Below are 23,775 nucleotides of genomic sequence, written 5' to 3'. Positions count from 1 at the left end.
GGTAAAGAACTCACAGGTGGCACACTGATACGTTCACACAGGTGAAACATGAAAATAATGACAATGCTGTGCATCAACAACAACATGCTGCTCTCTCTGATGTGTACCTGTGTCTGCTCAGCGCTCTCTGGCTGCTCCAGGTCTCCTTGGTTCTTTGCTGCAGTTTACTGTTCAGCTCATTTATGATGCTTGGCTTCATACTGGATGCAGGAGGGTAAATCTTCTTCCCCTCTAAAAGTGCTGCAGATTGGTCACCGGCCATTTGCCCCTCGTCCCAGAGAGGCTTCATCTCAGGGGTGCGAGGGCGATCAAAGTACGGTGAAACGGGACGTCCCAAATGCATGTCCCTCGACCCATACCGATCCCTGCCACCTTCATCCACTCCGTCATCAGCCTCGTCCTCCGTCTGCTCCTCCCTTTGTCTGTGGGAGTGGAAGGATGTGGGAGCAGTGCTGGTCTGCCTGTGGATGTCACTGGTGCGACCTCCCTCTCTGAACCTGTTGCTTTTCGGGTAGGTGGAGGTGGCTGCTGTCGCATTCTGCATCTCAAAAGATTGTCCGTCCAGATAGCTCATGTAAGACTCCAGGAAATCTCCTCCCCTTTCTGATTCCCCCGTCCCACCCCGTCCTCCCCTCTCCCCACGGTCCAGCCTGTCTCCCCGGACCCCGGCCAGGATGCTGTCCAGGTGGTGGTCACTGCTGCTGCGGCTGTCCAGCTCTTCAATCCCAGAGTCCACTACCGTCTCCAGGGACTCTCCTTTCTTGGTAGTGGGGGGGGGGACGGTGGTGCTCCCCTGTCTTGCGACTAATGGCAGTGGAAGATGTTGTGTGTGTGGTGTGTGTGCGCTCCTGGTAGAGCTGAGTGGAGGTGCTTGTTGTGGTGGCAGCAGCGGTGGTTGTAGCGGCACAGCTAGCGGTCATGGCATGTGAGGCAGCGCCCCTATGTGGAGCGGGCGTGGCAGCAGTGGAGGAGGGGGCTTGGGGACCACGGTAGGCCGGCGGGGGCGTGACTGTGTGTGGGGGAGGCGTGGGGGAGCGCCCAGGCGTGTGAGAGCTGTTGTAAAGGTGGTGGGGGTGGGACATAGAGAAGGGTCTGTGATAGGACCCAGGAGGAGGCGGTGGCGAGACTGAGGGGGGAGGCGGAGGTCCCGATGCTGAGGTGGGCTGCAGGGTAGAGGGCGAGTGAGAGGGCAGAGGGTTGGGTGAGGTTTGGGAGGGGGAGTGAGCGGACTGAGTCAGGTTAGCCACCTCGCTGTCATACGATGTGAGGCTGGAGGCAGTGGAGTCCCCTGCCTGAGGTGAGGGCAGGGGTGTGTGAGCAGGAAACCCACCTATAAATGACTCTTTTTGGGTTGTTGGAGGCGGTGGTGGTGGAGGAGGTGGAGGTGGAGGGGGCGGGACCTGCTGTTGGCGGGAAAGCAGGCTGTTGGGGCGCATCCCGTGTTGCGAGTACCCTGACATTCCCCCCATCCCCCTGTCGAAGCTGTTAGCAAACTGTAACGGAGGTGGGAGAGGGTCTGCGTAGACAAACTCATCGTCCGCATCAATTGAAGGGGCAGGGGGAGGAAGAACCATCAAACCAGACCCAGTGCTCCCAGTACTGTTGGCTGTCTGCTGAGTACCGGTAGGGGGAGGAGAGGGAGGGGTGAGGGACAAGATATAGGCATCAGCTTGACTTTCCATCCTGAGAAAAGAGGGTCTCTGAGGCTGCTGGGACCCCTGTTGAGCAGCACTATCAGCAGCCTGCTCTGCCCTCCTTAAGTAACCCTCCCTCTCTTGTTCCCTCTCTCTCTCTCTCGACCTCTCCCGCTCCCTCGACCTCTCCCGCTCCCTCTCCTTGTAGGATGGCTGAAACGGCTGAGACTGGTAGTGGTGTGTGTGGACCGTTTTATCTTCAGAAAAGCGAACTCTTAGCCCCTCACGTGCCCCTCCTCCTTCCCGCTCTCTCTCTCCTCCACCGCCTTCCTCATTCCACACACTCCCGACTCCTCTGAGGATTCTGGGTGAGGGTGGGCGGCCAACAGTGGCCGTGGTAGCAGCCAAAGAAGATGAGGTGACCAGGTACGAGGAGCTGGAGGACTGGGCGGTGGAAGACACTGGCTGAGAGGTGACAGAAGAAGAAGGAAACCCCCCACTCGACATCTGGCGGGTGAAGTGGGGCTCTGTTCCCCTCCTTAACCTGCTGTCATCCCTCAGAGCACGCTCTCTCGCAGCGAGGGCGAGACCTAGTGGCGATGTGGGGTCAAGAGCCTTTCCTGTTAGAGGGTGAATGAAGGTGGTTTTACTCGAGGATGCGGACTGCCTGCCAGTGTAAAGGTCAGTAGGTACAGATTTGGGCTGATAGTCCTGGGCAGCTGAGGAGTACTCAGGTAGGTCAAAGGCTGGAGGCATACTGCGGGTGTGATGGATAAAGCTGTCCCCAGAGAACATGCCCTCATCAATAGACTTGGAGGGGCGCAGCCGTGTTGATGAGCTTTCAGCCTGTGTGCTAAGCTGTTGCTGCGACACTTGAGTCCTTGAAATGCCATCACTCCCCCCCCCCAAGAATCACGTCCTCATCAGCAGACATGAACATTGAGGAACCCTTTCGGCGGAGTTCATGAAACCGTTCCCTGTCTCGGCGAGCAGCGCCAACAATGGCAGCACCAAACTGGCTAGTGTAGTCCATATTATCCTGGGCACGCATTGAGGGTAAGGATGGAGGCGGCGGTGCTGGGATGGAAGGTGGGGCAGGGGGCTGCGGAGCAGGACTGGAGGGGGGAGGACCATGAGCTGTTTTGGCTTCATCTGCCTCCCCTGATGCAAGAACATCGGCCTCCACACTGCTGCCTTGGCTGCTGCGCCCACTGCTGCTGGTTGAAGGGGCCTTGACAATTATTGTGGGGATGGGGATGGAGCTTTTCTCCACTGTGCCTTTACCCCCCAGTGTACCCTGGCTCAAGCGCAGGTCTTCTACCTTGGATTGCTTCATCAGGGGGCCTTTACCTCTCCGGGCCCCTCCTTTAGGACCGCCTGCTCCAGCTGCACTGCGCTCTGCGCGATGGGATTGGCTCTGGGCAGGCTGCTGTTGCTGGGGCATTACAGTGGCAATGCTGGAGGGGGGGACCGCTGTGCTGTAGCCTCTTCTAAGACCTGCTGCCTTGGCCCCTCCTCCAGCCCCTCCACCAGCCCCTGACCCAGCTCCACCAGGCTCTCCAGTATAGGCAACTTTCCTCGAAGCAGTCCTGCTTTGAGCAGTATGGGCAGCTGCGTGTGCATATGAGGTGGTGTGGTCCACTGCTCCACCACTGGGGCCAGTGCTGGGACCCCCTGTCCTTTCCCTGCCCCCGTGGGTGAAGTGCACTGGCTGGGAGTAGGGCTGGTAGTGTGCAGAGGTGGCTGTGGACTGGGACACAGAGACAGAGGGCTGCTGGGAGGACTTTGCTCTCCAACCAAGTGGCGGAGCAGAGGAGAATGGAGGTTCTGGTGGTGCTGTGGTGGGAGGAGGGGGGATTTCATCTGGGCCGGGCACTGACAGACTGCGAGCAAACTTCATGGCTGGAGGATGCAGGAACTGCCTTTCGTCCTCAACCGCCCCTGCAGTAAAGCATTAACAAAAAAGAAAAAAAATGGCGATGAAATAGGCATTAACCTACTGTATAATACAAATTGTGTAAAGTGAGAATAAGAACAGAAGAAAGGTTTGGGGGTGAATAAGAGTAGAGGGGAAATGGTAATCTGAGAGTGTCTGTCTTAATCTGACTGCCCGTGTAACTGCCAGCAAGTCTGTCCTCAGTTCTCATGTCTGTTAGTAGGTAAATCAGTTAGTGCTATGTATTCCACAAACAGGAAGCAACTGGGCAACATCACACAGCAGCATTCATTTTGTTGGTCACCAGAGAGCACATTTCTATTTCAGGAGTGGAGATAGCAAAGCCTCAGTAAGCAACAAACCAGAAATTAATTCATTAGAGTAAAACAAAGATTAGTGGCCATTCTTTATACAACAAGTAGTAGTAGGGTGAGTTTAACACAAACAAACAACTTGTTTTTACAGTACAAGTATAACATACAATAGCTACAGATACAGATAGGGTGACAGAAAGTGTGCACATTTTTAGGCACAGACAAGACAAACAGGTCGGCGCAGAGTTGATCTCTGCTGCTCCAGAGGACAGACAGACAGGCCAAAGGAGGGGCAGACAGAAAAAACAGACAGCCTCACCGATGGACTTCTGCCGCAGCATACCGTGCGGTGGGCCGTGACCTGAGGTGAACTGGCCACGTTCATAGCCGAGGCCCAACCCAGACGACATCATCCCCATCCCAGACTGATCCCCGTAGTTTGGCTGAAATGCCAAAAAGGAACATGTGAAAAAAATGAGATTAACATGACATTCAATTGTGCAATACATGTGTGGGTCGGAGAACCAAAATCATTGGTTTTATGAATCACACCTTTGCTTGGCTGGTTTGTTGTAATGTCAAAAAAATGTATGCACGTTTATGGAGGTTTAAAATAGTCAACAATAACTGTTATTTAAAAAAAATAACTGGTACAGTAGTTTAATTGTTTTCATATTTTTTAAACGTAAGGATGTTGCTGCAGAACTTACGACGTTGCCATGTGTGTTCGGACTACATATTCTGCTCGACACAAATGTGAAATATGTCTTGTGTTGTCCTTCAACTGGTTTATTACATTGCATTTAGCTGAGGCTTTTATCCAAAGCGACTTACAATAAGTGCATTCGACCAAGAAGATACAAACTTGAAGAAAACAGAATCATATAAGTACATCAGGTTTCATAGAGCCAAAACATTTCAAGTGCTACTCAACTAGCTTTAGATAAGCCAGTCCTTTATTAGTATATAAGTGCTCTGTTGGTAATTTTATTGCTCGAAGTGGAGTCGAAAGAGATGAGTTTTGAGTCTGCGCTGGAAGATGTGTAAGCTTTCTGCTGTCCTGATGTCAATGGGGAGCTCATTCCACCATTTTGGAGGAAGGATAGCAAACCCACGTGTTTTTGCTGATGAGAACTTGGGTCCCCCTCGCAGTGTGGGTGCAGCGAGCCGTTTGGCCGATGCAGAGCGGAGTGCACGTTCTGGGGTGTATGGTTTAACCATGTCCTGGAGGTAGGAAGGGCCAGATCCATTCACAGCATGGTACGCAAGTACCAGTGTCTTGAAGTGGATTCAAGCAGTTACTGGAAGCCAGTGAAGGGAGCGGAGGAGCGGAGGAGCGGTGTGGTGTGGGAACATTTAGGAAGGTTGAAGACCAGACGAGCCGCTGCATTCTGGATGAGCTGCAGAGGTCGGGTGGCACATGCAGGTAGACCAGCCAGGAGGGAGTTGCAGTAGTCTAGGCGTGAGATGACGAGAGCCTGGACCAGAAGTTGCATCGCTTTCTGGGTCAGGAGGGGACGTATCCTCCTGATGTTGTAAAGCGTGTATCTGCAGCAGCGGGTTGTTGCAGCGATGTTTGCAGTGAAGGACAGTTTGTTATCTAGGGTCACACCCAGATTCCTTGCACTCTGAGTCGGGGAAACAACAGAGGGGCCGATGTTGATTGTTAGGTCAAGAGTGGGACACTCTTTTCCCGGGAAAAAAAAAGCAGTTCAGTCTTGTCAAGGTTGAGCTTGAGGTGGTGAGCAGACATCCACTGAGAGATGTCTGCTAGACAAGCAGAGATGCGTGCGACGACCTGGGTTTCTGAACGGGGTAAAGACAGAATAAATTGGATGTTGTCAGCGTAGCAATGGTATGAAAAACCATGCGGGCTAATGACCGATCCGAGCGAGTTTGTGTACAGAGAGAAGAGGAGGGGACCAAGGACAGAGCCCTGAGGGACCCCTGTAGTTAATTTACTACAAGGGTCGGACTCGGACCCTCTCCAAGTTACCCTGTAGGTGCGGTCTTTGAGGTAGAAGGTGAGGAGGGAAAGTGCAGAGCCTGAAACTCCAAGTTCTTGGAGAATGCGAAGGAGGATCTGATAGTTCACCGTGTCGAATGCAGCAGATAGGTCCAAAAGGATGATGACAGAGGAGAGGGAGGCTGCTTTAGCAGTGTGCAGTTCCTCAGAGACAGCGAGGAGAGCAGTTTCTGTGGAGTGACCTGCCTTGAAACCAGACTGGTGCGGATCAAGAAGGTGGTTCTGATGGAGATAACAGGAGAGTTGTTTAAAGACAGCGTGTTCAAGTGTTTTAGACAGGAACGGGAGGAGAGAGACAGGCCTGTAGTTTATAACATCGGACGGGTTGAGAATGGGTTTCTTTAGGAGGGTTTACTCTTGCCTCCTTGAGACTGTTTGGAAAGTGACCAGAAGTTAGAGAAGTGTTGATGAGATGGGTGAGAAACAGTAGAATATCAGGAGCGATAGTCTGAAGGAGGTTTGAGGGGACAGGGTCCAGAGGACAGGTGGTAGGACGGGCAGAGGTAATGAGGGTAAGAACCTCACTTGGAGAGAGAGGGGAAAAGGAGGTTAGTGTGTGGGTGAAAGGAGGGTCTGGTGACCCAGCGGTGAGTAAAGGTGAGTCGGAAAAAGAAGAGCGAATATCATCAACCTTTTTTTCAAAGTAGTTAACAAAGTCGCTTGGAAGAAGGGAGGAGGGGGAAGGGGCTCTGGTGGGGTCGAGGAGGGTGGAGAAGATAGAAAATAGTTGTTTGGTATTGGAATAGGAAGAATGGATCTTATCTTGAAAGAAAGTGCTTTTTGCCTGAGAGATCGAAGATGAGAAAGAGGAGAGGAGAGATTGATAGAGTAGGAGGTTGTCAGGGTGTTTGGATTTCCACCATTTCCGCTCAGCTGCCCGAAGGATGGTTCTATTAGCACGCAGTTTATGTTTCATTGTTCATTACTATCCAGGAGATAGATACAGTATATGCAAATCTCTGGAACTTAATCAGAATCAGAAACAGGTTTATTACCAGGTAGGTTGACACGAGGAATTTGACTTGATATCATGGTGCATACATAAAAGTAAAACAAAAATTAAAAACACATATAGAGAACTATTTTAAGAAAACTATAATAACATAAAAAAATATTTAAAAATATAGCAAAATATAGCAAAAATATAGCATTATTTACATAGAAATAGAATATAATATAATCAAGGGGATCTTTAATTGTTCAGACTCTTTGATGAAGCAGTGACAGGATCATTTAAGTTGAAGTTGTGCCCGGTGCAGCATCCCTGTTTTACTGGTTGTTTGCTTTTCATTGAGTTGTTTCCGGCTGTCTCATACTACAACTCAACTTCTTGTTAGATAGTCACTGTTCACAACCTGATGACAGACACAGTGAACACAGGAACCCGTATTTCAGGAAACTAGAAATGAAACTGTAATAGATTTTTCAAAACACACCTCATTGCCATAGAAACTTCGTCCTCTGTCTCTTTTTGGCCCCTGTCCCCGTGTCCCTGGTGCTTCATTGGTGCTTATGGTCTGCTGAGCTGCTGCAAGAATTTCATCTAGTTTATCTGAGAGAATAATACAGAGAGAGAGAGAGAGAGAGAGAGAGAGAGAGAGAGAGAGAGAGAGAGAGAGAGAGAGAGAGAGAGAGAGAGAGAGGAGAGAGAGGAGAGAGAGAAGAGAGAGAGAGAGAGAGAGAGAGAGAGAGAAAGAGAAAGAGAAAGAGAAAGAGAAAGAGAAAGAGAGAAAGGGACATACAACAATGAAACAGAAAAATGACCATCAAAAGTGAAGGAAACATTGTGTGGAAAGGGACCAACTGGATGAAAGTGGACGAGAAAGAAAGGAACAGATTCAGAAAACATCTGACAAACACAATCTCCCTTACTCAAAGCCATCTGATAGACTGTCCTCTTCTTCTCTGTGACTTGGGAGGATTCGAATTCTAAAAGGAAAGAAACTCAGAATAAGGCCAATAAGAGACTGAGCGGTGAGTGCCAACTAATTTTGGAAAGACATAAATACAATGTCTTAAAGGTCCCATGTCAAGCTTTTCCGGTTATTACCCGTCCCCTTGTGTGTTATGTAGCTTTTTCTGCATTAAAACGGTCTGCAGAGTCACAAACCCTCAAAGTACACCCTGTAGCGAGTAAAACTCTAACACAGAGAAGACCTGTCTATGCTAACCCAGAACGCCTCGTTGGAGATTTTTATTTTTCCATTGTTTTCTTCCTGGGTACAGTGACGTGACCATACCCAAATGGACCCATTGGTCCAAATGGACCAATCCGTGGAGCTCCTCACACACACACACTCTTTTAGCGGCGAAAATGTGACGTGCTGGGGGGGGGGGGGGGGGTGGTGCCTAGTGGAGCCTCGCAGTGTGGCGAAACTGTGGCGCGCTTACACTGTAGGTGCGCCGTGTTTGGGGGTGCGGGGGGGATGCGGGTGCTAGTGGAGCCTCGCAGATGGGGCTGCTGCAGCCCCCCCCCCTTCCCGCGTCCATTCGCGATGTCTTGCTGTCTCGCTGTCTCGCAGCAAGCAGGAAACCACACCAGTAAGCCAGCTCACACTGTCAGCTCCTCGCAGCAGCGAGCCAGTGGGCGAGCTGACCAATCAGAGCACACTGGGCTCACAGGGAGGGGAGGGGCAGGAGCTCCAACAAGGCGTTAAGGACAGAGAGTGTAATTCAGTGAATACACATACTATACAGAGATGCTGTATGAGAAAACCAATGTGAGTTTGGAAAATTGCACAATGTAAATCTATTCTAGTAGACCTCAACAATGGAATTATGATCAGTAGAAATGGCCATGTCATGGGACCTTTAAGCAAGTGTATACCAGAGCATACCTGATTTTTTTTTCCAAGGGGTAGCAGCTGGAAGGAGGACAAAAGGAGACTTAAGTTTTGGCAGGAGTGAAAGTGCGATAGCGTTGTTACAGGGAATACTAATCATATCCCCTGGAGCCTGACAAAGTGAGTCACCTCGCCAGGCTTTTCCATCTTCGATGTAAAAGAACGTACATAACACCCACACTTTAAGACAGCTGAAGCATGCACACTTATGTTACAGTAAACATGCTGCACACGCATACAGTATGCTTCTTGCTGTTACTCTCTCTTACACACTTGAAAACACAAATATAAATGTGGAATTAGTCTGAACTGACTCCCACCTCTCTCTACTGTTAAATGGTTGAGATCCCGGCAGCAGTGAAGTGGGGACAAAGGAGAAAGAGGAAAGACAGAGTAAGTGGTTAAACCAGCAAAGGGATAAGTCTACAGGGGAGTAGAGAGGAGGAATTAAAGGTGACCCTTTGGTGTTTGCATCCGCTGGTGAGAGTGAGCTTGTGTGTGCGGACTGAATAGAAATAGGGTTATTCATAATACTCATACTGAGGCCGTTATATTTCATAATGTGTAGTTTATTGAGCCTGATTAAACATAAATTAAACGTAATGTCCGATGGTTAAACCAAGCATGAAAGGAATTTGAATGTGTCCTGATTTGATCTGTTACTTACAACACAAATCCTTTCAAAATCAAGCCATATTTTGTCCGTACACATTTAAACAACATTTGGGTGAAATTATTTTTTTGGACTGAAGTGCACTGCATGATCATTTCCATTTCAATGTCCTTGTTTTCCTGCAGCGTGACTTCTGAGTGAACTGGGACACTGCACCAATCACAGAGGTGAGATAGCTTAATAGGCGTCACAGCTAAATGAATTCTAATGCATTAGAATGAGCATATGGTGGGGCTGACATGGCTTCATCACACACTGTGCCCCTCTCACCTTGATTCAGAAGGAGGCATAAGCAAACAGGGCCCAAGTTATTATAAGGTGTGTATAATAACTTAGAAAGTGTGCAAATACACTAGCCACATGACAAGGAAACTGGAGTATTTATTTATGAATGAACCTTTATTGATTCAAACTAACCCTTTTATTTAAAAGCTTAGCCTTATTTTCCATGCATAGCCCGAGAAATACTGAGATTTCTGGCGCCAATATGGATATTTGTGAAGAAATAAGAGTAAGATTGGCTCTACTTTGGCTAATAGAAACTTTAGTTTAACATAATAACACACAAATAATATATCCAAAAATGAAAAAGATCCCTTTGAGATTTCTGTTGTTTAAAGAATGTTGACCAAGATACATATTAAGTTGGACATTTTCAGTTTTTTTTCTGTCATCTTGAATGACCTCAAACCTATACTGCATTTCTTTTTTACGTACTGGCCAAAATATACACTGTACAATAAATCTGCAATAAGCTGTACCTGACTGACTTAGCTCTTGTACCGTGGCACTATTAAATCTCTATATCACTTTAAATAATTCCAATACTGTACCTTGGTATGATGATGATGATGATGATGATGATGATGATGATGATGATGATGATGATGATGATGATGATGATGATGATGATGATGATGATGATGATGATGATGATGATGATGATGATGAGGCTATTGTGCACAGTTTGAAAACAGCAACATGGTTACTGCTTTTTAAAAAATAATAATAACCACATCCTCTTAAGAAAAAAAAAGAATGTGCGTTATATGTGGTGGAAGGAGAACAACTTCATGTTTTTGTTTTGCCAAAAAGCAATCAAGCAACTGTGTAACGTAAAATGGTTTCATTTGTAACAACTCAATGTTTGTTTAAGTGATACTCTATATATTGAGATAAGCATACAGTTTCACTGCATACATACAGTGCTAATGGGAAATAATAGTGTATAGTGAGCAGTGAAGGAAAGGTGGGTTTGGGGTAGAGGAAACTGGCACCTGTGTTCAAACTGGGTGCTCATGCTTTGTGTTGCTCAAGTGAGGTCACACCACAGAGAGGAGGCAGGTGAGATGAGGAAATTGGGGAGGAAAAAAGCAAAGGGCTTATTTATATCTAGACTGATCCTGACTTACAGCATCAGGGCCGGACTCAGTTGGTAGTTGCTGTTGTGTACCAGGCAAGTTTAGTCATTGTTTGTAGGCTAAAGTACTGAAACCAGATCTGAAACCAGCTGATGTAGCCCTGCAGATTCCCCTCCCCTCCAGAAGCTCCACATGTTATCAGCACTCCTACATCATCAATTACTAACTGGGCATGCTCAGAACCAGCCAGCAGCGACACTTACAGCGGCGGCAAACACCATAAATGTTCAGCAAAGATAATCCAATCACCAATAAAACACTGGCCAATTTCAGATCTGCAAATGGGGGTGTTGACCCTCACCATGCACTCTCCTCCCACTATTTTGCCTCAAATAGAGATGGCATAAGCATAGCCACACATAATGATGTTACCATAGCAACAGACCTGGAACAAAGTTGCTTTTTTGCTAAATTACTCATCTCAATAATTTTATCCTGGGCAAGATTTATTTTTAATTAATCAGAGACGTTCTCAACTAAATATTACACTTGATATGTTGCAACTTGCTCACTAAGACTTGGAGACAAGACACTTAGCCATGATGTTTTCAGCATCTGGAAAAACTCTTCTCAGGTGACGCCCATTCCCCTGCAGTGTTACCTTGGCAACAAATACTTGCTGAGTGTCTGTGTGTGTAGAGCAGACAAAGTAGTAGACTGCTCTGTGGGCGCTGGGGTTAAAGCTGTGGGCGGGCCAGGGAGGAGTGGGGGGTGCAGGGGGGTAAGAGAGGCGGGCAGTGAGAGAGGGATCACAGGGTGGTTAGCGACACTTTTTCAGGGAGGGGTTACCTGTAGTGGGTGTGCTGGAAGTGACAGTGTGGAACCTCTGAAAGAACAGTGAAATGCATTGAGACCTTCATCCACGGCGGAGCCACTTTTTCCTGTCCCCCTCCTATCTGTCCCTGAGTAACTTTACTTTCTTGCTGTCTAAAAATGTAGACCTAGCTCCACTCCCCTTCACACTTTCAGCATCTTAAACAACCCCAACACTCAGATCTCACACTGTTTATATTATCCTTTATCACTTCAATCTATTCCTCCTTTTTTTTTTCTCTCTCCCCCATTCAGCTTTAATGTGTTCTTCATATGTTTTTTGAATTTCCCTGTCTGTCTGTTGTTTCATTTATTGTCGATTTCCACCCATCCACAAGTTTATGTAAGCCAATTTCTTACCCATCTCCTCCAGTTCTGAAGTCATGGATTTGGATCGTAGGGCGATAGCGGGGGTGCTCAGCCTCTTGCTCTGCTGGGGGACTGCAGGGGGGGGGGGGGGGGGGGGGGACAGACACAGGCAGCAGGGGTCAGTCAACAACTAGGTTCAGCTATCGCTATCATTCATTTACCGCTGAACCCCAGGTTGCAGAAGATAGACTCCTACTTTTCTTCCTCGAACCCTCCTCCATGTCGGGGTTGCGGGTTACCATGACAACTTTCACCATAAGGCTGTTTCCCCCCTGCCGGATCATGTTGACGACCTGTCGGTGACCGACCTTCACCACATTCTGACCATTGACCTGGGAGAAACATGTAGAGACAAAGAAAGACAGAGAAGTAATTGAGTTTAATAACACGCCCACCAGCCGCATCCCCATCAGGTTGAAATGTTTAGCTTTGTTTACTGTATATACATTTTATGGGCTGAAAAGGTCAAAATATCAACAACAAAAAAACTACAAACAGCTTTCATTTAGTTTTGGTTTAAAGTGAGGCATTGGGCCACTGAACTAAATATTTGTTTTTGTTGCAGATCAATCGTGAATTAAAATATTTTATAAAAATAAAAAGTGTACAGAAAATTAAACATTTCCTTCACTGGAGAGGACTGTGAACCTTTCCTAACTTTTAACTTCCCCCTAAGGTTTTGTTTGAGTGTGTTAGCTTTTTTGTCTGGTTGTCGGCAGGATTACGGAACAAAACTATTTGAATTTCATCACAATCGGTGGAATGGTGTCACATTGGCCAACTTAAAGGGGACCTATCATGCAAAATGCACTTTTGTACGTCTTTTATACATGAATATGTATCCCCGGTGTTCCAGGGAACTCACCAAGTGTCAGAAAACACAACCCTCTCTATTTTCCTCCATACCCAAATCTCTAAAAAAGGGGCTGCAACGGATCTGATAAAAACTGATCCAGATTTGAACACTGTCCTGACGTCAGGACAGTGGCGCTACGGCTATTGGGCCAACTCCACCAATCAGGAGGAGACAGACACGGCCATTGCCGTTCGAAAGCGCTGGAGACGCTGTAGTACATATGCCAGGCCAGTAGATGGTGCTGTTCTCACAGAATCAGCCCTTGCAAAAACAGAGCTAGAAATTGTCAAATTGAGTAAAATGAGGCATGGCTAAAATGCATGATCTGTTTGGTATTTTGAAAAAAAAAAGTATAAATATGCCTTATATAGGTATGGTCCTACACTATATTATTCAAATATAGCATGATAGGTCCACTTTAAACTTTGGAGCAGATCTGAATCATGGGGCAGATAAACACAATATGTTTCACCTCTAAATTGTGCTTATAATTACAACCCATAATGCAGTAGTGAATCGTAGTATCACCTCTATCAGGAAATCCCCCATCCTGAGCCCGGCTCTCCAGGCGACCCCTCCCTCGTCCACAGACTCCAGGTACTGCAGAGCAGGGAAAGCCGGGGTGGGGGTGAACTCCTCGATAGGAGTCTGAGCTGGAGGCGCAATACAAATACAAGAATCCATTAGCATGTGATACAAGTGCTAAATTGTTTTATAGATTGCTAATACATTTAACCCATCCTATAAAAGCAATGGGAATCAAGTACAGCCAGCAGCTAGGGAGCAGCGTTTCAGAGTACCTGTCTGCTCCGGGACTTTAACCGGCAACCATCGGTCCCAGAGCCAACAGACTAGAGACTGAGCTACTATCTATATAGCTATATGATAAGGACACAATCAACAAATGAGATTGCAAGGCAAAATGTTCCTTTAACATTACTTACCTTTGGCCCCTCTTAGCACAAAGCCGAAACCCTCGCTGTCCTTTTTCTGTAGAAGCACTGTCTTCTCCTTTATTATGTAGTCACTAGCAGAGATGACACAGAAAACAGAGAAAAAGAGAGTAAGAGATGACACAAGACTGAAAAGAAAGACAGACAACTAGGAGGACACGCATTGCACATCCTTGCATGTCTTTATTCATAATTTAATCAATGGGATTAATGGGTGTAAACGGAAGTTTTAAATCAATAAATAACAACATTTATCTCGCTGGTATTATATTGTAGCCTCCTGTTCTCATTTATTTTTCTCTCAGAGTGCTGAGAGGAGAATACTTTGCGGTCCTTTCCTAGTAAAAGGCATGTAGGGATACAAAAGATGAGATTAGAGGAAATCCAAAATGAATGTACATATTGGAGCAGAACTCTTTGCTACAAACTTAAGTACATCTACAACCCCATAGATATAGCTTGTTGCCCTTTAGAGTAGGCCGACCCCTGGTTAAACTACCCAACTCTGTATAAAAGACTAGCTCCACCTTAACCAGCAACAACCTACTGTACACTTTAATGCTTCAGTAATACAACTTTTCTTACAATGTCCTCTATAAAACATTGGTGAGGGGTTCCTTTACTTTTAAAACTTAGAGTACATTGAGATGATAATGCTTTCTTCATGAGTTGGATTTGAATACAGAACGTAAACATGTAATGGAGTATTTTCACATTGTAAGTAAAGGAAATCTAGGATGCAGTTTGCAGTTAAAATCACACATTTTGATAAACATATGTCACTTAAAGAAAAATGTAGGATACCATTAAATCCTTAGGGTGCTAAAAATGTCATTAAAATATGTTTTCCTGAGTTGTGTTGTATGTGCCCATTACAAGATGCTTTTCTTGTCCTACTAGTAATAGAGGTGAGACATGTCACACACATCAATGCTGTGGTTTAAATAACTTCAGTGTGAGAAACAGCACCGCCTCTCAGGGCTGCTGACCTCTCCGGACTCTTGTCTTCTTATGAATGGAAAGACACATTGAGTCAGTCAGTGAGTCAGAGGGGTATATATACCGTGTCAGCTGTAACATACTGTAACCACATGCTGATAATCCCACTGGCACCAAAGAGTCCCAGCCCACTCCATCTGTTCATCCCTCTCTCCTTTTCTCATGACTGGCTTTTCTCCTTTTTACATTTCTCCATCCTTATGGCCCCTGCCTAACCCAATACTTCCCTTTATATTGACTTCCTTCCTTTGCTCTTTAATCTTCTGCTAATTTCTTTCTAATCACATTTCCCCCTTATGATCTTTTAAAGTCAGTCTATTGAGTGTGTGATGCTCTCCACAGGCTGTGTGAGCCTCTCTGTCTCTGCCAAGGCTCTGTCTCTTTGTTATTCTTGTCTTCTTCTGTCCATCTCTGTTGCCCAGCCCAGATTTCTAACACACTGAGGCACCAAACAAACACATTACTGTACGCATTCACACAAATCTTAAGGTAGGTCTGAGTGAGAGGAAATTACAATTGGGCAGTAGGTGCAAAGTAATGTTGATGAAATATATACACACACATTCTTCTGTAGCTGTTCATCTGTCTCTGCAGGGAACACAAGCAACAAGTCGCTCAATGGAAATAAAGCATGTGTGCAGACAACAGACATATCAGTTCAGGAGACTTTACAATTAACAGCAGATCATGTTTGCACTTGTTTCACTACTGACAGTGCTTAGTCTCGGTAGTAAATAATACAATGGATATATAGTTTCCTAGTTTTATGCAAACGCTAGACAACATGATTGAATGCCTCAAAACTTAAGACACACACAAAACTTAAAACGTAAAGAAATATTACATTGATCACTGGGGCTGATGATAAACTCTAAAATCTAGACTCATTAAATTAAAAAAAAGCAGAAAATGCAAAATATTCCTGATGAAATATACTTTGTGAAACCAGCATTCAGAGAGAACTAAATACCTGGTCGGATCTGCTATCACAGTGACACACACACACACATGTTTAGTGATCCGATCACATTTGGTCCGTTTACACCTGGCTGCAGAACTCATTGACATGTGAGTCTTGAGTTACCATTATCTCCTCAAATCTAATTTCAGCTCTGCTCCGGTTTGAGCGATCAGATCTCAATTTGACCACAAAGCGCCTTGAGAGTATTCACACCTGTTCTTAGAGCTGTCCACTTGTGATTGAATCACAAGAGACACATGTCTATTCCCAGTCTGAATAGGACCAAAGTTACACTCACAACTCTGCCAAGTCTTTCGCAATGTGAACAAATAATTATTGCAACTGCGAGTTTCTTTCTAACGTGTACAAGAAAATGAGCCTGATCATATCTGTCATGTTTATGTTGTATTCTGTATCCTTTATTCACCCTGTTTGGTGTATGTGTGACCGCTCAGGGCTGAATACATAGCACTCATCCCTAGAAACCCATCCAACCAACTCAGGCTTTGCTGTCTTCAAGGATATCATCAACTGTTCCAGTTCAGTGACTCGATCAACTGAAGTCCAAATCATTTCTGGACTGAATGTTCCTCCAAGTTCGGCTGAGAAATAAAGCCTGCATGTGCAAAATACTGCACCAGTGAATCCTTAGAAGCCCCCATTGCCTCGAAGTGTTCTGTGTGCCTGGTCAACGGTATCAGAGAGTGTTGAGGCTTTCCTTTTCAACTTAAAAAGTTAGGAAGCATTACATGAGCAGGTCACATTTTAGCACTGTTGGGTGTTAATCATGGAAGCAATGCATAAACTCAACTGTGTTAGCAGCCTGCCTGATCATGTTGCACAAACAGGTTATTACAAAACAGACATTAAATCTACACTATCTGCTAGGTAACATGTAATGTAAATGTGGGTATATTTCAACTTATCCCAGTTAATAACTTTGTTTTGACACTTTGTTGGGTGTTTGACAGAAATCTGCCAAACTCTGAAAACTGTCTTTACAAGGTGACACCTGAACGCACCATTGCTTTTGCTCTTTGCTAGGATCCAGCAGCCACTAAACTGGTATCCAGGGAAAATGCCACTCAGCGTTGCATCCTCCTTATTAGCAACCTAAAGTTGTGTCAGTATCTGAGCTGGACAAACCAGCAAAGTAAAGAGATTCAAGCCGAGATATTAAATAGATTTGGCCACGCAGGCTTCCGTAGAGGTGTCAGAAAGGAGCTGGAACTTGTCATGCATGCTGCATCGTTAAAACTCTCTCACCATGAGCTGTTTCCAATTTGTCGGCAGTCTCGCTCCCTCTCTCTCTCTCTCTCTTTCTGTCTCACACACACACACACAGACACACACATTCTTGTCAACATACAAACCACATATTACACACGAACACATGCAATTAACTGTCCGACATAGAAAAGGAGAAATCCCTCCCATTTCTCATCATTTTTGATGGACAACAGCAAACACCATCCAGGCACACAGACACACACAAACATAGGCATGCAGCCACTCAAACACGCAATCAATCGGAACATCTGTAAAAAACAGCAAGCATCACTTGTGCAGCATTGCTAGAGGACGTTTTTCAGAGAGCAATTGAAAGCAGAGAGAGAGAGAGAAAAACGGGACACACAAATGTTCATACAGCAAAACATAGAGCGGCTGCTCTGCTCAACACCGGGCTGTGCAGCAGCAGCAGTCCGTCTTTGCACATGCATCACACACACATACTCACACACACACACACACACATACTCACACACACAAACACTCAGATTAAGGCACACTGTAACATCTTCATTGTCTGCAAGCATGCACTGCAACATCTGTCAATCTCTCTGATAGATCCTGCCCTGCCATCCATGATATGCACATGCACGCATCCCTCTCTCCGCCCCCCATCTCCAGAGGCAACTGGAGGGAGAGAGGGAGAGAGCGGGTGGAGGGTAGGGGGGTATAAAAAGCCATGGCAGGTACCTGTAAATGAACCAGACGCTCCTATTCACAGGGCCGAGCGACGGCCAGGAAGAAGAGAGGGAGAGGGAGAGGGAGAGATCCTCCTCGCCGCATGCCCCCATCGCCATTGCCTCCCCTCCCTCTCCTCCTCCTCCTTCTCCTGCTCCTTCTCCTTCTCGTCTTCCAGTGAGACAGCAGCGAGCGCGAGCCGCGAGAGAGGAGGAGGACAGGAGGAAGAGGAGGAGAGAGAGATGGAAGAAGGGAAAGGGAGAGGGCCGAGCTCTTCCAACCTCTTCATACTTAAGACAGAGAGAGAGGAGGGATGGGAGAGAGAGGGAGATGGAGATGGTTCATTGTGACTGCGACACAGAGAGAGCAAGAGGGAGAGAGGAGAGGAGCAGGGGGAAAGGGAGGGGGAATAAGGTGGCTTAAGAAAAAGGAGAGAGAGAAATTAGGTAATTTGGAGAGAGTGAGAGGTGTTTGGGTTTGTACGCAGGGGGGGTTTGATGCACACACACACACACACACACACACACACACACACACACACACACACACACACACACACACACACACACACACACACACACACACACACACACACACACACACACACACACACACACACACACACACACACACACACACACACACACACACACACACACCCCTCCACTTCCTTTAAATGGATAGTATTCTCTCTTCCCATGTTTCCCTGTCATGATTTCCCATTCATAAAAACGGATGTGACTGAGATAAGATTTGTGGAATACAGTCCCATCTGATACAACATATTCAAAAGGTTTGATAGGAGGGTCTTGAAGTTTTAGAGGCTGCACAGGTATCATCACCCTCGTCACGTGACATATCGATACAGGACAAGTCAGACCTTTGCTACGTAATACTACACATCTTGTGCAGATCTTTCTGGAGCCTCTGCTGCTGTCCTCCCTCCACTGTAGCCGACCGCACGTGCCTTTAAAACACACTTAACTTACCTCACCCACCAACCTCTAACATGCACTCACACACACATGCACACACACATGCACACACACATGCACACACTACCCTCACATTTGATGTACACAAAGCATGAATGAGGGGGTACAGCAAGGAAAAGAGAGGGGGAGGAGGAGAGGCATCGACGCAGACAGGAAGAGAAGAGTGGACAGAGAAACAGCTGGCGGGTAAGTGGCGGAAGGAGGAAGAGGAGAAGGAGGAGGAAGAGGAGGAGGAAAGAGAGAGATAGACGCAGAGAGAGGGGGAGAGATAGAGAGAGGTACAATTTTCTGGAATAGGCACTCACATCATCTCTCAGAGCCTCGTTCCACGTATGTCGAAGCTGTCCTTGTTCTACTTGCCCTCCCTCCCTCCTTCCTATCCTCACTACGACTCCTGCTCTCTCCTTTGCCTCCCTCCTGCATTCGAGGACGATCACAGCCCCTTGTCCCCTCTCTGCTCACATCTCTGCCTTTTTGTTTCTCTCCCTGCATGTCGGGCTATACCGCTGTGATTCTGTGTAGAGTGTGTGTGTTTATGTGTTTATGTGTGCATGCATGGGTGATGGGGGGGAGAGAGAGAGAGAGAGAGAGCGAGAAAGAGAGGGGATAAAAGAAGGAGAAAGAGAGAGAGGGTCAAGAGAGAGCAAGAGTGGCAGAGATAGGGTGAATTAGAGGGAGAGGGAGGAGGAGAGAGATGGGGGAGGGAGCAGGAGTACCAACAAATGTTAACAGAAGGTCCACATGATTGTAGCTGCATGTCTGCCTGGGTGGTCCTGTGTGTGTGTGTGGATCTGTGTGTCCATCATACAACAGCAACACCGTTATTTTAGCCAAAAAGCCAAGGTGAAGTCATATATGGTGGTGAAATATGAAAAAACATATCGGACAACTTTATATTGCACAAGAAGCAATGCATATATCTAACAAGGCACAGACACCACCACCACAGCAGGGTACATCAGGGTGTTCTGCCTCCTGCTCCTAACTGTGTGTGCTCACTCGTCCTCATTTGACCCGCTGTTAGCAGAGTACTGGTCTCCTGCGGGCTGGGGAAGGAGCAGCTGCATGTAAAGATTGTGTACAGTTTGATCCGTGCAACTGCGGCAATGACAGAGATCTGAACCATCAGCTCAGAGCTCTCATCTCTTTTGAAATGAACAGCAGTGTTACAAGTCTTTTGTATGCCAGCAGATGCTGCTAAAACAGCAAAGGTAGAACAATCTGTGTACAGCCAAATGTTTACTGAACAACACAGATTTGTTAACAAATAACAAGGCTTGGGCGTGAAAGGAGGTTAGAGATTGGCAGATAAGACTCTCTTTATTAATGAGTATTAGAACAATAACTAGCTTCAGACCGAAGGCACTACTATGTTATTTTAGGATTGTTTCAGAACCATAAATGTCTGTTTAAAACCTGGCAGTAGCAATCCATCCGTTTTATCCGACATGGCCAAAGTGATGGACCAAACTGACATTCCAAACCTAAGAGGCATACCTTAATAATTGGCACCCTTGACCCTTTGAAGTCCATATTGGTCGTGGTTTGTTCTTTATAGTTTGAGTGAAAAAAGAACAAACACGGCGGAGGGCATTCTTCTTTAGACTTTCTTTCAAGCCGCTTTTGCCCCATGTTGCTTTCTCAAAAAACAATGCATTTGTCTCTTTTCACCCAATTGTAAACCTAGAATGTTCCTTCATCCAACCTCTTCATCCCTCTCCAACCCTCCTTTCCCTTGAGAGTGCCCTTCACCGTCTGACCTCCAGATGGAGACACCACAGGGGAGAGGGAGTGATGAAAAGAAAATTAAAAAGTACAGGGGGTTAGATATACAGTGATAAATAGAAAGCATGGGAGGGATGCAGAGATGGTCGGGAGAGGTGGCCAAATAAAGACAAATTAAAGAAAGGATAGATGAGATATTACATGTCATGATAAGGGCTGTGAAAGTAGGCGGTTCTGAGTCAGCCATGCCTGCCTGCCTGGCCAAACAAATAGTTTCTGCACAGTCTATGCTGCAGTACACAGCTTTAATTATCCATGATGTGTGTGTTTGCAAGTGTGCACAAACATATGTGTGTAAGTTTGCCTGGGTAAGTGCGTTAAATGTCACTGTTGATGAAAAGCGTGTTAATAATAAATGATACTGTGTGCATGTGAAAGAGAAAAACACAGTAACAGGCAAAACATGAGAAGCAAATAAAGCAGGCATGAAAGAGAAAGTTGAGGAATAACAAAGAATGATGATGAATGAAAAAGAGAGAAAGAGGGAGTCTGAAGGCGGGATGTCGTTTAAATAATTGATGTGATTGATAATGGATTTATTTCTATGTAAATAATTCTCTCTCTGTTCAGTCCAAGTCATGGACACTGGAATGAGTTTGCCTCGAAGCGACAAGGCGCTCGCCATGATGCAGATGCAAGGCATTGAAGGGAATGACATTATATTGGGGTGAGTTAATGAGGAGAAATCACACTCCCATAGTCAATACAGGACTCAGGCTCATGTGACAACAGACCAACTCCACAGAAGATCCAGAGAGGTTTCAGTTCTGACTCCATGATCAAAAAGCTGAATAGGAAGCAGTTTTCTGATCAAAACTGATGAAGCTGATCCGGAAGTAGCTTAGTATGTAGGGACTTGGCTTGAGAAGTGGAGAGTCACCGGTTCAAGTCCCAGAACGGACCAAGCAAAGAGAGTGGACCTTGAGAGTTTGCTCCCGCTACCCTTCAGCAGGGCTGGTGCCACTACAGGTATAGTATAATAATACTAAGATGGGTTAAATGCAGAGACTTCATTTCACTGTGCTGTGTACATGTACATTTGCAGGTGAATGGTGTGTGTGTTTCAGCACAAGAAGCATAATGACCTTCTTTTAAAAGTAAAGGTCTCAGCTGCGTTTGAAGTACTTTTATGGTTTAAAAATGGCACAGTATTACAGTACAATGCATCAGTTCAGATAGTAGGGCAGTAATGATGACTGGGTGATTGTATAACATCGGTCAACACTTATATTTCAGACTTAGTCATCATAGTGGTCTGAAACCACCTTCATCATTGCCAAAAGGTTCAGACCACATAAAAACTGCAGCCTGGCAACACTGCATGCATAGCACCCTGAGCCAAAAGGCAGACAAACTAAAGGAAAGTTACTCTTAAAACCCAATACGAAGAAATCAGCCCAGTCTGATGTTAAATGTTAAACTGTTAAACTCAGCAGAACACACTAGTCAAAACAGAGCTGGATAACCTGTGCCTGGAGGATGACTTCAGTATGAAAAGCAGGCGGGTCAGCATTTAGACCTGAGGCAGTGAACCCTCACACATCTTCATCCTACTGCATGAATTACTCACAACACATCATAATAAACTAATCAAAGCGCCACTGGAACAAATGAATCACTACATGAATCATCTGGAGGGATGAATACAGTATGTTACTGTAACAACAACTCCCTGTCTCAACATGTGCTGTGTGTCAAACATTGCAGCAGCTGTGTGTCATAATGAAAGGATGTCAGTTTGACTAGTATCCCCCAATGGGCGGATGGACAAGTTACATCATGCACTTAAGCAAAGAGCTGAACCCCTTCTTGGCTCAGTACTGTTCTGTGGACAATGGAAGCAAACATTGCAATAATCTGAATGTCAAGCTGCTCTTTTCTTAACCTTTATTTAACTAGAATATGTCAGAGTCATAATGTGACCCTTTCATGCTTCGTTCTGGTCCTCATATCACACTCAATAGGCATCGAAGCATCCAAAAGCCTTTTTGCTCAGCCCTATTGGCCCAAATTGTGTCCAGCTCACATACCCTTCTGTTAGGTGAAGTACCACTCTGTGGGAACTTACACTTGATGAACCCTTACCCCTAGCCCTGTGAGCTTAAGCAAGACCCTTAATCATCTTTGCCCCTTCGCTTAGAGAATAATGTGCAGGTTGCTTCTGCTTTGGAAAAAACTGGCACTCATTCAGTTTGCTGTACATCCGTGATGGCTGGCGGCAAGGTAACTCTTACCTGGGAGCATCAAAGCTGTCATAGGATCCCACCGTGTAATGACGGAACAGCCTTTTGGCCCGCTCTCCACGACTCTCTAAACAGAAAATCACATGGACATCAGCATGATCGACCTGCATTAGGTCCATTTGAAAGACTAATTATGCAGCAGGTACTTTTCAGTCACTGTATTACTATAATATTACTGCCATCACAGGATAATCTCTCTTTTTAACAGATAGTTTTTCACCGTTACAAGAAATGTGGTCTTCTGATTCAAATCAACTTAAACTAGATCTGCACATTTAACCTAACGAGGATTATGTTGAATATATTCCATGTGCGGTATGCCATTTCAAGTTAAGTTAAGGCATTTTGATTATTTTTTAATTTGCCCTTTTCACTTTAGTTAGAGAGAGTATACATGAAGCTAAAACCAGCCATCAGTTAGCTTAGCTTAGCATAAATAATAGAAACATGGGTAACATAGCTAGCTGGTGGTAACTGACTAAATCCGCCTTCCCTGCACCTCTCCAATATACATTGTCTCATCAAAACTAGCATGTCTAACCATTGTCAGGCCTTTGTGAAAGGCTAAATTAAAGTTTATATGAGGTTAAATATGAAATTTGTGGCTAAAGTTTTTTTTTTATTCATTGAAATGATGCTATGTGTTATGATGAGCCTGTGTCTGTGAGTGTGTGTGACTACTAGTGATCACCTGATCGGTTGTCTTGGCTTCGAAGCATCACTTCCTCCACACAGTCAGAGGGGAACCAGCCTGTGCGCCCCCTGACTGTCCCCTCCCAGTACCCGCCCTCGCCAACACTCAACACTAGAGAGGTGGGCATGAAAGAGAAGCATGTCAGGAAAAGGCAACACCACATGCACCAACACACACACCAAGACACTAATTAAAAATGAACACACTCAAAAAGACAATATTGTACAGACAAAAAAGAAATTATGTATACACACATGGACATGCAAACCTACATACTCACCAAGACATACAT

At 45.8% G+C, this 23,775-nt stretch overlaps 1 protein-coding gene across 1 annotated transcript in view; it reads right to left on the bottom strand.

Annotated features, from left to right (window-relative positions):
* The window catches only part of shank1 (SH3 and multiple ankyrin repeat domains 1), a 51,466-nt gene that overhangs the window by 5,431 nt on the left and 22,260 nt on the right, over nucleotides 1-23,775 (bottom strand). Inside the window, 16 exon segments of the mRNA XM_034143755.1 lie at nucleotides 108-778; nucleotides 780-2,535; nucleotides 2,537-3,575; nucleotides 4,204-4,327; nucleotides 7,347-7,462; nucleotides 7,783-7,839; nucleotides 8,748-8,774; nucleotides 9,074-9,082; nucleotides 12,021-12,101; nucleotides 12,226-12,361; nucleotides 13,414-13,538; nucleotides 13,830-13,912; nucleotides 17,779-17,911; nucleotides 19,761-19,906; nucleotides 22,781-22,856; nucleotides 23,481-23,594. Of these exon segments, the coding sequence (XP_033999646.1) occupies nucleotides 108-778; nucleotides 780-2,535; nucleotides 2,537-3,575; nucleotides 4,204-4,327; nucleotides 7,347-7,462; nucleotides 7,783-7,839; nucleotides 8,748-8,774; nucleotides 9,074-9,082; nucleotides 12,021-12,101; nucleotides 12,226-12,361; nucleotides 13,414-13,538; nucleotides 13,830-13,912; nucleotides 17,779-17,911; nucleotides 19,761-19,906; nucleotides 22,781-22,856; nucleotides 23,481-23,594 (4,693 nt within the window).

This window comes from Trematomus bernacchii, unplaced genomic scaffold (assembly GCF_902827165.1).
Source record: "Trematomus bernacchii unplaced genomic scaffold, fTreBer1.1, whole genome shotgun sequence".
Lineage (NCBI taxonomy): Eukaryota > Metazoa > Chordata > Actinopteri > Perciformes > Nototheniidae > Trematomus > Trematomus bernacchii.
Note: the sequence above shows the minus strand (reverse complement) of the source record. Positions and strands in the feature narration are given on the sequence as shown.